Source organism: Macrobrachium nipponense, chromosome 1 (genome assembly GCF_015104395.2).
Source record: "Macrobrachium nipponense isolate FS-2020 chromosome 1, ASM1510439v2, whole genome shotgun sequence".
In the NCBI taxonomy this organism is placed as follows: Eukaryota; Metazoa; Arthropoda; class Malacostraca; order Decapoda; family Palaemonidae; genus Macrobrachium; species Macrobrachium nipponense.
Genome location: NC_087200.1, coordinates 84,080,898 through 84,097,140, shown reverse-complemented (window position 1 = coordinate 84,097,140; position 16,243 = coordinate 84,080,898). Strand labels below are relative to the sequence as shown.

General features: G+C 44.1%; 1 protein-coding gene across 3 annotated transcripts in view; it reads right to left on the bottom strand.

Annotated features, from left to right (window-relative positions):
• LOC135219422 (uncharacterized) overlaps nucleotides 1-16,243 on the bottom strand; it is a 286,479-nt gene that overhangs the window by 134,984 nt on the left and 135,252 nt on the right. For all 3 annotated transcript variants that reach the window (XM_064256193.1, XM_064256191.1, XM_064256192.1), the window contains exon 3: nucleotides 4,428-4,530. In XM_064256193.1, coding sequence (XP_064112263.1) covers nucleotides 4,428-4,530 — 103 coding nt within the window. The remainder of the gene's footprint in view (nucleotides 1-4,427; nucleotides 4,531-16,243) is intronic.

Here is a 16,243-nt window from a genome sequence, read left to right as displayed (position 1 = left end):
CAGAACCGAGTTGGAGGTTTCCATAAAGAACTTCTGTTTCTCTATGAATCGGTTCAGTGCGCTCACATCCAGGACAGGTCTCCACCCTCCCGAGGCTTTTGGTAAAAGGAACAGTCGATTGTAAAAGCCCTGAGAGTGTGGATCCTGTACTAATTCTATGGCCTCCTTGTCCAACATTTGTTCTACTAGTTGAAGAAGGGTCTTCCTTTTGACAGGGTCCGCGTACTTCGCCGACAGTTCCCTTGGAGTAGACGTCAAGGGAGGCCTGTCTCTGAAGGGGATGAGATATCCTCTCCTCACTATTGAGAGGGACCAGTTGTCCGCCCCTCTCGACGCCCATTCTTCTGCAAAGTTCAGAAGTCTGGCGCCTACTGGTGTTTGGAGGACTTGAGGTTCACTTGCTTTTCTTGGTAGGTCTAAAGGCAGAAGACCTACCTCTTCTTTCTGCTCCTCTCTTCTTAAAGGAGGACCTAGAAGACGAACTCCCTCGAAAGGGCGGCTTTGGGTTCCGTGTCTCCCTCTTCGTGGCAGGAACAGCTGTCCTCGGCCTTTTGGTTGACTGAACCAGCAGATCTTGTGTCGCCTTCTCAGTAAGTGAGTGAGAAATGTCTCTCACTAACTGAGAAGGGAAAAGCTGGTTAGACAGAGGAGCGTACAGAAGGGACGACCTCTGTACCAGAGAGACAGCTTTCGTAAGAAAAGAACTGAATACAGTTCTCTTCTTAAGTATTCCCGCCCCGAAAAGGGAGGCCACTTCTCCCGATCCGTTTTGCACTGCCTTGTCCATACAAGTCAAAATACTATTAAGGACATTGGGGCTCAGTTGTTCATTGTCTTGTGTCCTCTTGGCCATCACCCCAAGGGACCAGTCCAGAAAGTTGAAAACTTCCAAGACATGGAACAATCCCTTGAGGAGATGGTCCATTTCAGATATTCCCCCCCCAAGTTGTCTTGGCTGAAGATAGAGACTGTCTCCTCGACACGTCCACCAGAGTTGAAAAATCTGCCTCTGCAGAAGCTGGGAGGGCGAGTCCCATTGCTTCGCCTGTCTCATACCAGATACCCCTCCTCCCAGAAAGTCTGGAGGGAGGGCAGGTAAAGACAGTCTTTCCCGCCTCCTTCTTGGAGTTAAGCCAATTTCCAAAAGACTGCAAAGCCTTCTTCATGGAAACTGTCGGCCTCATCTTCAAGAAGGAGGACGACTTTGAGGTTTTAGCGCTCGTGAACAGCGACCGAGGAGACGGAGGAGCGGCAGGACTCAAAGAATCTCCAAATTCTTGAAGCAAAAGCGCTGCCAACGCTTTGTAGTCCGATAGTCCAGCCCCTTTTTGATCTTCGGTGTCAGAGACATCTTCCAATACAAGTTCCACCGGAGAATCATTATTAGCAGAGGGAGAACGTCTCTTCTCGCAAGGTGAAGGGCTCTTTGCAGGATCAGCTCCCTCCCGACAAGGGCGATGGCCGCCTGTGCCACATCTTGTGTCCCTGTCCGGCGATTGCCGATCCTGAGAAAAAACCCGATCATCACCTAAGTCCTCCTGACAAGAATGACGGTTGCCTGTGCGACGTCTTGCATTCTTATCAGGAGACAGTTGTGCTTGCGGCAGGTTTCCACCAGAAACGGACATATCGTGAACAGGACGACATCCGCCTGTGCGACGTCTTCCGTCTCTGTCCAGAGAAATCCGCTCCTGGTCCAAATCATAAAGAGACGCTTCCTGGTTGATTTCTCCGTATGGTTCTCTTGAAGAAAATCTTGGCGCTTGGTGCTTAACAGTTGCCGAACGTCTGGTTCGTTCAATGCGTTTGGACGTATCTGTCCGTCTCGGACAGTGTCGTCTGTCCGAGCTGTCCACATATGGAACTTGGCGCTTGGCTGGTGTCATTCCAGTACGACACTTTTGCCTGTCCGTCTTGTCCGCTTCTGGCGCCTGGCGCCCGGACGGAGTTGCCTGCGCACGACGTTTTGTCCTATCCAGGCTGTCCGCCTTGTCCAGGTTGTCTGCAATCGGCACGAGGCGTTTGGTCATAGTTGTCCGCATAGGACACATCTGCCTGTCCGGGCTGTCCGCGTCTGGCGAATGGTGTCTGGTTGGCGCCGTCCGCGTAGGACACTTTTTCCTGTCCGAGTCGTCCAATTCTGGCGCCGAGCGCCTGGGTGGTTCTGTCCGACTCGGACACTCTTCTTCTTTGTCCGTATCTGGCGTCCCACGCCTTTCCTTATTTATCTCTGTAATCGGATGAGGAGTAGAGGAGAGGAGTCTGGAGTCCGGAACGCCCGTCGGACGAGATCTCTTAACAGGAAGAAAATCGTCCTTTCTCCTCGGAAGGTCTTTTCTCAATACTCCTACTAATGAGGAAATCTGTTCCTGCATTTTAAGTAGGATATCCATCGCGGTTTCTTCCTTTTCTTTCTCATGAATAGGAGAATGCGCTCTGGAAGGCGTAGGAGATCGAGATATTGTCCTCTTGGCTCTTTTCCTCTCGTAGGGAGAATCGTCCGGGAAACGTTCCGGGCTCGAGTCCAGCGTAGGAACTTTCCAACTCCTCTTGATCGGACGCGACAGTTCTTCGAGGAGACGAATCGGATGACGAAAAGCACTCTTTTAGGATGCCCTTCCAATGGCAATCCTTGGCAGTCTGGGACGCTACAGATTCTGCCGAGGGGACGCCTGACCGGTGGGGATTCTCCGTAACCTCCGTACGACTGTCGACATTCCTTCTCCTCTGGGCCTGGGAGCTTGGAAGAGGTCTAGGTCTGGGAGCGAGACAGAGCCGATCAGACGCACCCTCCACTACACTGGGGACACTTATGTCACTTTCCACAGTCTTACCTTTAAGAGCTTGCATTTCAAGCTCCATCCTCCTTAATGCGGTCTTCAGATTTGCAATCTCTGCAGCAGAACTTGCAACATCTGCTACGGGAGAGGTTGATACTGCATGTGAGGAAGCAATTAATTGGGGGTTAGTTATACTAACTGGCTCGTTAGAGCGAGATCTACTCATGCTTCTAGAGACAGCCTTTCTAACCCTATCTCTCTCTAGTTTCCTTAAGTAGGAATCTAGGGTCTTCCATCCTTCCTCATCCATATTCACACATTCATCACAAGTGTTATTTCAAGTGCATTCATACCCCCTACACTTCTTGCATACCTTGCGAGGATCTAACGACACTTTCGGTAGCCTCACCAAACAACCCTCATTCACACATCTTCTAACTTCGCAGCTAGAATCAGACATTTTTGAGCAAAATCCGAAGCCAAAATCTAAAAAACGTTCCACAAAAGCGTATGCCAAACCATAGATCCAAATACATCACCAAAAAGACAGTCCAGAAGATCAACGGCGATGAAATACGAAAATCAAGTCAGGAGGTAACAACAACGATGTTGTGGTCACTGGCGACAGAGAAAATCTGTCTTAGAAAATGGGATGGTTCCTATTCCTGCCACCCAGCGGCAGTGGGCGGTAGATCACCTGCCGCGAAATTCGAATTTCTGTCGGGGACGACGGAGTCTATAGCTAAGTATATATCTGCCAGGGAAGTTGAATGTATAAAAAAACCTTTTCCCATAATAATAAGAGTTTCTTGCGATTTATTGATGCTAACTAGAAGCAAGAAAATTGCTCTGAATTGAGTTAAATACAGCAAAATAAACTTATCTCCCCCTCAGCTAATTTTTCCAAACCAAAACAGTGTTACTGGATACAGTAAAGTTGAGCATAACTTTTTAAAAGATCCAAGGGAAAGATGCATATTTGTTATGTTTGTATTTTATGGTGGTCTCACGGCGCTTAAGCTACCGATAACTAGACAACAGCGCTGCAAAACCTAGCAGGGTAAACCTAAACCTCAGTTATGAATATACAGAAGTATTGGATTAGACAAGTGCCATAAAGCCAAAACACCAATAACCAATCCCACCGATAACCGAGGGTTGCCTGTAATTATAATGTTACAGTATATACTTATTGTAAAATTGAAATTATTGGTAGAGAAATTTAAGAATGCAAATATATCTAAGGTAAAATATATGCATTTACCAGGATACAAATTTCTGGGATAGAAAAAAAGACCAATGATGCATGTCTTGTTGCTAGCAGCAACAGTAATTAAGAGGCCAAAATTTTTATATAAACCACAAGCAAAACAAAATACCCATAAAAGAGGAATAAAAGTGCAAAGGGACTTCATCACTGAGTTTTTAATGATCTAATGGGCCTAGACTGAAAAAGGAAGGGACATTATTGGTTGAGTAATGACTATTACTTTAAATTAACACATTTTGTACTGCTCTTTTGCTTTATTTACAATAAAAATGTAAGACACTACTTTCAAAGTGGCAAGAACAAACTGAGCATGCAAAAATGCCATGTGACCAGCAGTCCTTAGTGTGACTGAAATAATGAAAACAGGGGCAACCTACCAACAAATCATCACATTCAAATTCCTCCTGTTGGTTTCCAAAAAGGTGGTTCTCATCAAATTCTTTGGGTAATATCCTTAAAATCACCTCCTGCGCATTTCCTCTGGAGGTAAAAATGTTGACACCATTATATACTACATTTAAAGTAAGTAAATGTTGGTAAAGTAAATATAAATATTATACAAATGTTTACAGCACCATCTAACAAAAGTGAAACAAAAAGTAAAATAAAAGCAGCCAAATGACTCGTGCATAACTTAAACCTGGACAAACAATCAGATAATGGGTTAGACCATTGATTTTGTAACCTCAAACTTCATCTCAACATATATGGTATTTAATATATTTTCAACATGTACTGTATTTAATGTATTTTGACTGTTTTACAGATATAATAAATATATACAAAGAAAATTAGTTCATGGGAATCATATATATACTACGTATAGGCTAGTGCTGTACAGTATATGAGAAATTTCCATGTGAAATTAGGGCAAAGTAAATGGAATTACCACACATCTTTAAAACTAAGAAACAAAAAGGAAGATGAGAAAAATTATGCAGTTATTAAAGAAAATGTTTAAAGTAAGTATCATTCACCAAAAATCTTTCTCACTCTTGTAATAAATACTCTTAGGGTTGGCACCAAATTCTGTGCAGTGTTTACTTTGTTTCTTACATTTTGTTACTTGTCAGTTATAAATAAACATACATTTAAAGACACTGGATGAGATACAAACACAATAAATACAACTAAATTTCTTACGTCCAATAAATGTAAAATACACTGTATATGTACAAAAACAAATTTCTGATATATGAGAACAGTATATTCTTGGTTATATGTACATTGATGTCTATCAAGGATCTGCAATAGTTTTATATTATTATTAAGAAGATGAACCTTATTCACATGGAACAAGCCCATAGGGGCCATTGACTTAAAAATTCAACTTCCAAAGAATATGGTGTTCATTAGAAAGAAATAAGAGGTAAGGGGAATTATGGAAAGAAAAGACTCCACTTATTAAAAAAGAAAAAAAAATATATAAAATATATTAAAATGCAAGGAGAATACTATTAAGGTGGTAGTGGTACTAATACACTGCATTTATGCAAGAACTTTTGAAGTTCCAATTGTGCGAAATCCTCAGGGAACTGTTCCACAGTCCAACAGTGTGTGGAATAAAGGACCTCTAGAACTGATAAGTTCAACAGCAAGGCACATATACTGCATATGTATTGCTGATGCTGTTCAGCAAATTTGTCTGCTCTCAGCAGGAAAAGGGATCAGGATCAACTGAGAATGTGAGAGATCTCTATTAAAACACAAGTTAAGCATATCTTAGTTTAACCAGACCACTGAGCTGATTAACAGCTCTCGGATTAGATATTTTTACATGGCTAGGAACCAATTGCTTACCTAGCAATGGGACCTACAACTTATTGTGGGATCCAAACCACATTGTATCCAGAAATTAATTTCTAATCACCAGAAACCAATTCCTCTGATTCCACGTTGGTGTTGAAATACAACTTATGAAAAATTGACAAGACCACTATATATATATATATATTATTATATATATAAAAAAAAAAAAAAAAAAAAAAAAAAAAAAAAAAAAAAAAAAAAAAAAAAAGAGAGAAATCTGGCAGAAGCAGACATCCATAACTGAGAACAGTATTCCAGTAAATGAAGAGCAAATGACTTTGTAGGGTCCCATACAAACAAACACAATGTTCATCTCACCTGGCTGGCTGATCTCCTGACACCAAGCATCTCTGACAAAACATGCCAAGCAAGCCTACAAGAAACACAGATGATGTCACGCATTATTTGTACATATATTTCCATTCATAATAATATTACGTTAAATGCATCAGTCTTAGTACAAACATCCTGCGACTTGCTCGAAAATGTTGTGTGGCAGGAATTTGAGGATGGCATCTGCTTTGTGTGCTAAGGTAGTAATTTTCTTCAATAGGAAGATTGTCTTTGCCCTGGGGTGTTAATGGAGGCAGACACATGGAAGCGGCGGTGTCGCTGGAGAGACTGGCATCGTTGGGGTTGGCTGGGGTGGTCATCTCCATGGTCACCAATGTAGAGAAGGCATGAGTAAGAGGCTGCGTCTACAAACTTGCTAATTTATTCAAACAACAAACAGACAGGTCGTTAGCTCTTGCGAGTGGAAGTGTAGTACCTGATATTCCAGCTATATGTATCATAACTTCATTCATGTTTTGTATATTAATTTATGTACGTACATCTTTCCATCCTCCCATAAACACAGTGGATTGTACACCTGCTCAAACAAGTCGTGGCCGAGATTCATAATTTTTCGTTCACCTGCCTGACACATGACTCATGCCTTATTAATCTATTTTTCTTTTCGAAGATGGAGGAAATCTTTTGTAATGACATTAAAAACATCATGTTATGTTATTGTGTAAAACTATTTTCCATAAGGCAAAATTGACACGATCGAAACGAAGTGATAAAAAGTGTCATATCACAACCACTGACATACATTGTGTACTAAGTAGATAGGAGACACCTATCACTAGTAGTATCACATTAACATAATCCTTACATAATCATTTTAATATTAAGGTGAAGGTAGTTGAATGATTCTATTTGCTAAATTTTACAGAAAACAATGGAAACTCACAAAATGTTATCAAAGATAAAAAAAAAATGATAACCTAAGAATGTGAACCATGCAACCTCACTCTATTGCGTTCGATTTCGTTATGTGCGCAGGAATCTAATGTCAATGTGTCATTTATCGTTTTAAGAAACATACCTTGCTGAGTGAGATGCAATTATTGCACAGCATTCTGTGCAAGTTCCTGTTAGAGCGATATCAAGAAAGCTTAATACACTGTAGAGAATCACACATGGATGAATCATTTTGTTAGAGAACTGCATAGTTTAGAACATAGTCCTTGAGGTGGAACTCCTCAAAGCACCACAAGAAAGTAAGACAATACAGTGGTGTAAATGTTGCAGAACAACATTCACTTGTGAATTTTGAAATTTAGCACCTCATCACAATAGGTTTATGCCTAAGACTGGTGACTGCTGTCTGACAAATACTTTAGATGGAGAGGGATAGATTCTTAAAAAGACACCTGAAATCTTTGATAGGTGTCTAATGAATAAGCAAACTTACCTTTGATGGATGTGAGATTCAGTTAGGCTTACTTTTTTATTTTGTTTTTTATCAGTGTCCAGTGAATACCACGGACAGTGAGGGAAACATTCAATGATGCATGCATTTTTTTCTTCAAAACCTAAATAATACATTTTAGTGGGAGATATTTAATTAACATTGGCTAATGATAACTGTTATTTTAAAATTCCCCCCACTGACAAATGAAGCCTTAAAATGCATGTTTATAAATATTTTTTGCTCAAAATTACTTCATCTTTCATTCCCCAAAATATTTGCACACACTGATGCTACATACACCCTGTACGATTGTTGCAGCTTCAAAGAACAACCCCTGATTACAGCATTAGGTTTTTATTGTAAAATGAAGTATTTATGATAAAACAAAGTTTTATGAATACTTACCTGGCAGTTATATATATATAGCTATAGTCTCTATCGGTCCGGCAGATTTTTCAAAACTCGCAGCAACCGCCGAGTGGTAGGTGTTCGGTTAGGTGGTTAACAACCCTTACAGGGTGGTACTTGGAATCATTCCCGTTTTCTGTTCCTCAGATCATCTCTTGCCCAACCTGTCTCCTGAGGGGAGATGGGTGGGTCTTAAAATATATATATAACTGCCAGGTAAGTATTCACAAAACTTTGTTTTATCATAAATACTTCATTTTAATGAATAGGACTTAACTGGCAGTTATATATATATAGCTGATTCACACATTTGGAGGTGGGTGAAAGGCAGCTAACATCGTTGGGAAACAACTAAAAGTCGTAGGTAATCACCTTGATTCCTTACCTGCTAAGGTCGCTGACTTCAAAGGTCCCTGCCTATTGAGTCGCTTTCCCTTAGGAGCGCCAGCCAGGAGGAGACCTGTTATGCTGAAACAACTCACTCGAGTCTGTCAAACGGGGCGAGACCAACAACGTGACTAGACTTCTGCACTACCTATTTCCCTTTTAATTATCTGTAACCTTACTCAACCCAACCACCTAGCCTTGCAGACTAGATATCTTACCTACGTATATAGCTAGACTGAGGGTGCTGTTCCAACCAGTCAATTCCTCAGACAACCATAAAAAACACAAACCCAAGTACAGACATACCATACTATAGTTAAGGTTTAGGGGAGGTAGTAACTCCTTTACCCAATAACGAAGACGTAGCTACGTATGGGCCCAAAGTGTAACACTTCTCGTAATCGACTCTTACCTCTCTGAGGTAATGAGAAGCAAATACAGAGTTGCTTCTCCAAAATGTTGAGTCCATTATTTGTTTAACTGACATTTTCTTCTGATATGCCAGTGACGTTGAAATGGCCCTCACCTCGTGGACCTTCACTTTTAAGAGACCGAAGTTCTCCTCCTCACATAAGAGGTGAGCTTCTCTTATCGTCTCCCTCAAGAAGAATGATAACCCATTCTTCGAGAGGGGCCTTTGAGGATCCTTAACAGAACACCATAAAGCACTGGATGATCCTCTTAAAATTCTTTGTACGTGATAAATATGCCCTGAGGGCTCTAACTGAGCAGAGGAGTCTCTCCTCCTCTTGACCCACTAAATTTGTGAGGTTAGGAACCTCAAACGTCCTCGGCCAGGGTTTGGATGGGTTCTCATTCTTAGTGAGGAAGTCGAGCCTTAATGCACATAGTGCTCCGTCTTGATTGAAGCCTATCTGCTTCTCCATTGCCTGAATCTCGCCGACCCTTTTTGCTGTGGCAAGAGCCATCAGGAATAGTGTTTTCTTAGTCAAGTCTCTAAGGGTTGCTTGCGAGATGGGCTTGAACTTCCTGCCGCATAAGAACTTCAAAACCACATCCAAATTCCAAGCCAGAGGCCTTAGTGTCTGCTTAGTAGTTTCAAACGACTTTTAAGAGATCCTTCAAGTCTGTATCTTGTGATAAATCCATGCCTCTGTGCCAAAAGACGGCCGAAAGCATACTTCTGTATCCTTTTATGGTGGATACGGCCAGCTTAGAGTCTTGCCTGAGGAACAAGAGAAAATCAGCTATCTGACTCACAGAGGCAGAGGTTGAGGACACTTTGTGTCGCTTACACCACGATCTAAAGACCTCCCACTTCGATTGGTAGACTCTCTGTGAAGATACCCTCCTCGCTCTTGCGATCGCTCTCGCAGCAGCTTGCGCTGAAAAGCCTCTCGCTCTGGCAAGCTTCTCAGTAGTCTGAAGGCAGTCAGTTGTAGAGCGAGGGGGTTTTGATGATACCTCTCGAAGTGGGGTTGTTTGAGAAGCTTTGGACTTGGAGAAAGGCTTCTTGGAAAGTCCACTAGCATCTCCACTACCTCTGTGAACCACTCTCTTGCTGGCCAGAATGGAGCTATCAGGGTCATTCTCCCTGTCTCGAGGAGAGCGAATTTCTTGATGACAAGATTGATAATCTTGAAAGGAGGGAACGCATAAGTGTCCATCCCTGTCCAGTCCATCAAGAAGGCGTCCACTGCTATTGCTTCCCTGTCCGGGACTAGGGAGCAGTAGTTGAGGATTCTCTTGTTCTCGTTGGAGGCGAAGAGATCTATCGAAGGCCTCCCCCATAATTTCCACAGTTCCTGGCAAACTTCAAGGTTAAGGGTCCATTCTGTGGGCAGAACTTGCCCTTTCCTGCTGAGAATGTCTTCTCTTACATTCTTCTGTCCCTACACAAATCTTGTTAAAAGATCTACTCCATTCTCCTTTGCCCACAGAAGGAGCTCTCTTGCTGTTTCATACAGGGACAGAGAATGAGTCCCTCCTTGCTTTTTGATGTACGCCAGGGCTGTGGTGTTGTCCGAATTGACTTCTACTACTCTCCCCAAGACAGAATCTTTGAAGGCTTTTAATCCTAACAGAATGGCCATCAACTCTTTCCTGTTGATTTGCCATTCTTTCTGTCCCACTCCCCTGTGTTGCTCCCCAACCTGACTCCGAAGCGTCTGAGAACAACACTAGGTCTGGGTTCTTCTTGAACAGGGAGATTCCTTCCCCCAACTTCGATGGCTCCAGCCACCAACTCAGATGTTCCTTGATCTCCACTGGAATGGGAAAGGGAAAGGCGTCCTCCTGATTCTTCCTGTCCCAGACTCTTGAAAGGAAGTGTTGCAGAGGTCTGAGATGCAACCTTCCCAGGGAGACAAACTGCTCGAGTGAGGAGAGGGTGCCCAGCAAACTCATCCATTCCCTCGCCAAGCACTTCTCTCTCCCCAGGAATTCCTGCACCTTCTCGAGGCACTTGTTTTGCCTCTCTTGGGAGGGAAAAGCCCGAAAAAGAGCCGAGTCCAGAACTATCCCCAAATAAAGAATAGTCTGACTCGGCTCGATCTGGGACTTCTCCTTGTTAATGATGAGACCCAGCTCCTGGGTCATCAGGAACGTCTTGAGCAAGTCCTCCAGACACCTGCTATTCGATTGTGACCTTATCAACCAGTCGTCCAGGTATAGGGATACTCTTATCCCCTCCTGATGAAGCCATCCAGCCACGTTTGACATTACTCTGGTGAAAACTTGAGGGGCTGTGCTGAGGCCGAAACAAAGGGCTTTGAACTGGAAGCACCTGTTCTGAACTACGAATCTTAGGAACTTCCTTGAAGTCTAGTGGATGGGGATATGAAAGTAGGCGTCTTGCAAGTCCAGAGACACCATCCAGTCCCCTGGACGGACCGCTGCCAGCACAGACTGAGTCGTCTCCATGGTAAACTTGGTCTTTTCTACAAAGACGTTCAGTGCGCTGACATCTACATAGAACGGGTCTCCCTCCACCCGAGGCCTTGGGTACTAGAAACAGGCGATTGTAGAACCCTGGGGATTCTAGTTCCAGTACAGGTTCTATCGCTCCCTTTTCCAGCATCTGGTCTACTAGATCTAGGAGTGCCTCTTGTTTCACAGCGTTCGAGTATTGAGCCACTAAGGCTTTTGGAGTTCTTGAAAGTGGCAGCTTTCTCAAAAGAGGGATCTTGTAACCATCCCTGATGACTGAGAGGGACCAGGCGTCCACCCCCCTTTTCTTCCAGGCCTGCCAAAAGTATGACAGCCTTGCTCCGACTGCTGTCTGGAGGACTTGTGTTTCACTTTCTAGCGCGGGCTCCGAACGTCCTCCTGTTCGCTCTACCGCCCGTCTCCTGTCTTCTTCCTCTGAAGTCTGTCCTAGTTGGAGCTCTACCTCGAAAGGGCTGCAGAACCTTCTTCTCCTCCTTCTTTGAAGATGACGGATTCCCCGGTAGACCCTTCCTTGTGGAGCGCGTCAGAAGATCTTGTGTAGCCTTCTGCGTTAGAGAATGGGTAATGTCCCTGACCAGAGACTGAGGAAACAGATGTTCAGAGAGAGGGGCATATAGGAGTTCTGTGACTGTAACCCCTTTGGTCACGAAGGAGCATAGCAGAGCCCTCTTCTTCAGAACCCCCGCAGTAAACAGGGAAGCCATCTCGTTTGCTCCATCTCCAAGAGCCTTATCCATACAGGCCATAATACTGGTTAGGTCTTCCATTCCTGTGGCTTATATGGGTTCTGCTTTCCTGGACAGAGCACCAAGAGCCCAGTCTAAGAAGCTGAACACCTCGAAAGACCTAAATATTCCTTTGATGAGGTGGTCTAGTTCCGTCATGGACCATATCACCTTAGCAGAATTGAGGGCATGTCTCCTAGAAGAGTCTACAATTCCGGAGAAGTCCCCCTGGGAGGAGGCAGGTACTCCCAGGCCAAGAGCTTCTCCAGTCTCATACCACATTCCCGCCTTAGAGGCAAGCTTAGCTGGAGGAAACAAGAAGGTGGACTTCACTGCTTGCCTACGTTCTTTAAGCCAGTCCTCGATCCTTGCCAGAGCCTTCTTTGCTGAAATCGACAGCTTCATCTTGATGAAGGATGACTGCTTCTGCGATTCCTTCCTAATAAACTGCGACTGAGGAGAACGAGGGGCAGCCGGTTTAAACTCCTCTCCATACAGCTCAAGGAGGGAGCAAGAGAGAACCTTATAGTCCGCAGCCGCACTAGCAGGTTTATCTTCGTCCTCTGATATCTCTTCTAAATCCAGAATTCCTTCCAACTTCTTATCCCTTTGAGTTGAAGGAACTAAGTCAGAGGTTTCTTGTTCATCCAAATTCCTGTGTGCACACGTATCAATCTCTTCCTGATGCACACCTGCGTCAGGGGAGTAACGCCGATCGCCGGATGCATCCTGGCGTCGCGAAATGGAAGCCTCCTGACGACGGGAGGCAAATGCGTCCTGGCGCCGAGAGACGGGTAAATCCTGGAGTCAAGCACTTGATGCGTCCTTGTGTTGAGTGCTGGATGCGTCCTGATGTCGGGAGCTGGATGCGTCCTTGCGTCGAGTGCTGGATGCGTCCTGCTGTAGGGCACTGAATGCGTCCTTCCGTCGAGAGCTGCATGCGTCCTGACGTCGAGGGCTGGATGCATCCTGATGTCGAGAGCTGGATGCGTCATGCCGCCGAGAGCTGGTTGCGTCCTGACGTCGAGAGCTGGATGCGTCCTAACGTAAAGAGTTGGATACGTCCTGTCGTCTAGTGTTAGGACCGTCTTGTCGAGTGCCGGTCTGTCGGGAACGAGAGCTGATGTCTTCCCAGCGTGGAGACCTGAAGGCGTCGTCGTGTCGAGTGAAAGAATCACTATCTCGGCGAGAGGAAGAAAATTCCTTACGTCTAGAGGATGGAGAGGCGAGGCGACAAGAGCTTGGCGTATCGCGGCGTCGAGAGTCGGGAGAAGATGTCTGAACAGAGCCAGGAACTTCACGGTGCCGAGAGAGGGGTGGTTCCCTGGGCGAAGAGTGACGTAACTTCCTCTCATCGCGCGAACGGTGCTGTTTGTAGTCCCGAAAGGCAGAGGAACTCCGTTCCTTATTACCCACTGCAGAAACCTCTGCACCTCCACTGCACTTTCACAAGCACTATCACTAATTTCACCTGCACTCTTACCTTCCTTCAAGGCTGCAAGTTGTCCCTTAAGGTCCTTCATCTCAGCCGCCATCCTGACGTACTGAGGGTCATCCTAAGTAGCTACAGGTCCTGTCTCAGGAGCAGGTTCTACTTCTAAAGGGGTTGAGGGATTATAAGAAAGGTCTATACTAACATCACTCACAGACCAAGATTTAGATTTAGAAGCCCTCCTTACTTTATCTAATTCTAATCTACGCACATAACGTTTCATCTCCATCCATTGCTTTTCATCCAAAACCTCGCATTCTTTACATCTTTCATCTAGAGCACATTCAAACCCCCTGCACCCCAAACAAACAATGTGAAGATCCACCTAAGCTTTCGGCAATCTCACCTTACATTCCTCATTCACACACACTCGAAAATGTTTCTGAGACATCTTAACCAAAGAACAATCAAAAGAATAATCCAAAGAATAAGCCACAAAAGCGATTGCCAATCCACAGAATACGTCATCAATTATCAGTAGAAATACAGCGACACAGGGAAGTGAGCGAAAAACCTGACGGAGGACTAGCAACGATGTTGTCAGTCCAACCAGCAGAGATGATCTGAGGAACAGAAAACGGGAATGATTCCAAGTACCACCCTGTAAGGGTTGTTAACCACCTAACCGAACACCTACCACTCGGCGGTTGCCGTGAATTTTGAAAAATCTGCCGGACCGATAGAGACTACATATAGCTATATATATATAACTGACAGGTAAGTCCTATTCATAAAAAACAAATATCTAAAATACTTAAAACTATAAAGTCACCTTTTATATTCCTTATCCTTTCAGCTACAGTAGTACCTCGAGATACGAAATTAATCCGTTCCGAGGCGCCTTTCGTATCGTGAGTTTTTCGTATCTTGGACCACATTTTACATGTAAAATGGCTAATCCGTTCCAAGCCCTCCAAAAACACCCCAGTAAATTTTATAATAAAGCTAAATTGACCTATAAACAATGAAATACTACAACAGTTTGGACCATTCAATACCTAAATTAAGAATAAAAATGCAAAACCTGCAAATAAAGTGAATATTAGTGTACAAGAAATATTATTACTGTAACGTAAAATGTGGAAGCTTACCTTTCGAGTGAGGCTATCTCCGAAAGTGGCGGCAGAGGAGGACGACGACAAACGGCAGATAACGTACGTACGTACACTTAACTTTACGAAAACACACAAAAAATTTAAGGAAAACTATAAAACTAAAAGTTACGAAACACATTAACAAAACTGTAACACTTAACTTACAAAAATCTCAAAATTAAATTTTTTTCTTTCTTTTTTTTATTGTTAACTTTTTTTTTACTTTTATGTAGGCTTTTTTTTTTTTTTTTTTTTTTAATTTCAACTTCATCACCACTTTCAACGTTCTGTTTTTCATCACTTGGTTCTTCCTTTTTGCTTTCAACTTTGTTTTTTATCACTTGGTTCTTCCTTTTTGCTTACTCCTGCTAATGCTGAAGGCCTCTTTAAAAAATAACAATCCAAGGAAGATTGCTTCTGCCTACTTTTCACAATGTTCCTGAAACGACTCAGGCAAATGTCATCGAACTGCGCAAGCATACGACCTGTGTGAGCCTTTTCGGGGTGTCTTTTTTCGATAAACGATTGCACTTTATGAAAAGCGCCTAGAACATCCTTAATTTCTGCCGTTGTCATAGGGTCCTCCTCCTCTTCCTCGCCGCTGCTAGAGAACTCCTCTTGAACGACGTTATGTTGCATGGCCTCCAACTCCTTCAGGTCATCCGTCGTAAGCTCCTCTTGGTGCTCCTCGAGAAGGTCGTTGATGTCGTCCTCGTCGACGACCAGCCCCATGGACTTGCTGAGTGCAACGATCTTGTCAAGATCTGGTTCCAAAACAGTTTGGGGATCGTCAACTGTTTCTGACTCTGCAGCACCAGCTTCGCCCACGTCGAATCCCTCGAAGTCTTGGGCAGATACGGCATCAGGCCAGAGTTTCCTCCACGAGGAATTCAAGGTTCGCCTCGAAACCTCCTGCCAAGCTTGGTCGATGAGTCGGATGCAAATGACGATGTCGAAATGCTCCTTCCAAAATTGACGCAAGGTGAGGTTTGTGGTATCGGTGATGTCAAAACATCTCTTGAAAAGATGTTTCGTGTACAGCTTCTTAAAGTTCGCTATCACTTGCTGGTCCATGGGCTGGAGGAGAGGGGTGGTGTTGGGCGGAAGAAAAAGAATCTTGACGAAGGAATACTCCGCTAGGATATCTTCTTCGAGGCCAGGAGGGTGGGGAGGGGCATTGTCCAACACCAGCAGACATTTCAGGGGGAGGCGCTTCTCTTCCAAAAATTTCTTCACTTTCGGGCCGAAACACAGATTTACCCACTCCGTGAACAAAAGCCTCGTTACCCAGGCTTTTGCATTAGCCCTCCACATCACTGGAAGCTTCTCCTTCAGCACTTTGTGGGCCTTGAAGGCTCGAGGAGTCTCGGAATGATACACCAGTAGGGGCTTCACCTTGCAATCCCCACTGGGGTTTGAACAGAGTGCGAGCGTAAGCCTGTCTTTCATAGGCTTATGCCCAGGTATCTTCTTCTCTTCCTCCGTGATGTACGTCCGACGAGGCATTTTTTTCCAAAAAAGGTCAGTCTCATCACAATTGAAGACTTGCTGAGAACTGTAGCCTTCCTTGGTCATCATCTCATCGAAAGTCTTCTTAAATGCTTTGGCCGCTTTCGTGTCCGAGCTG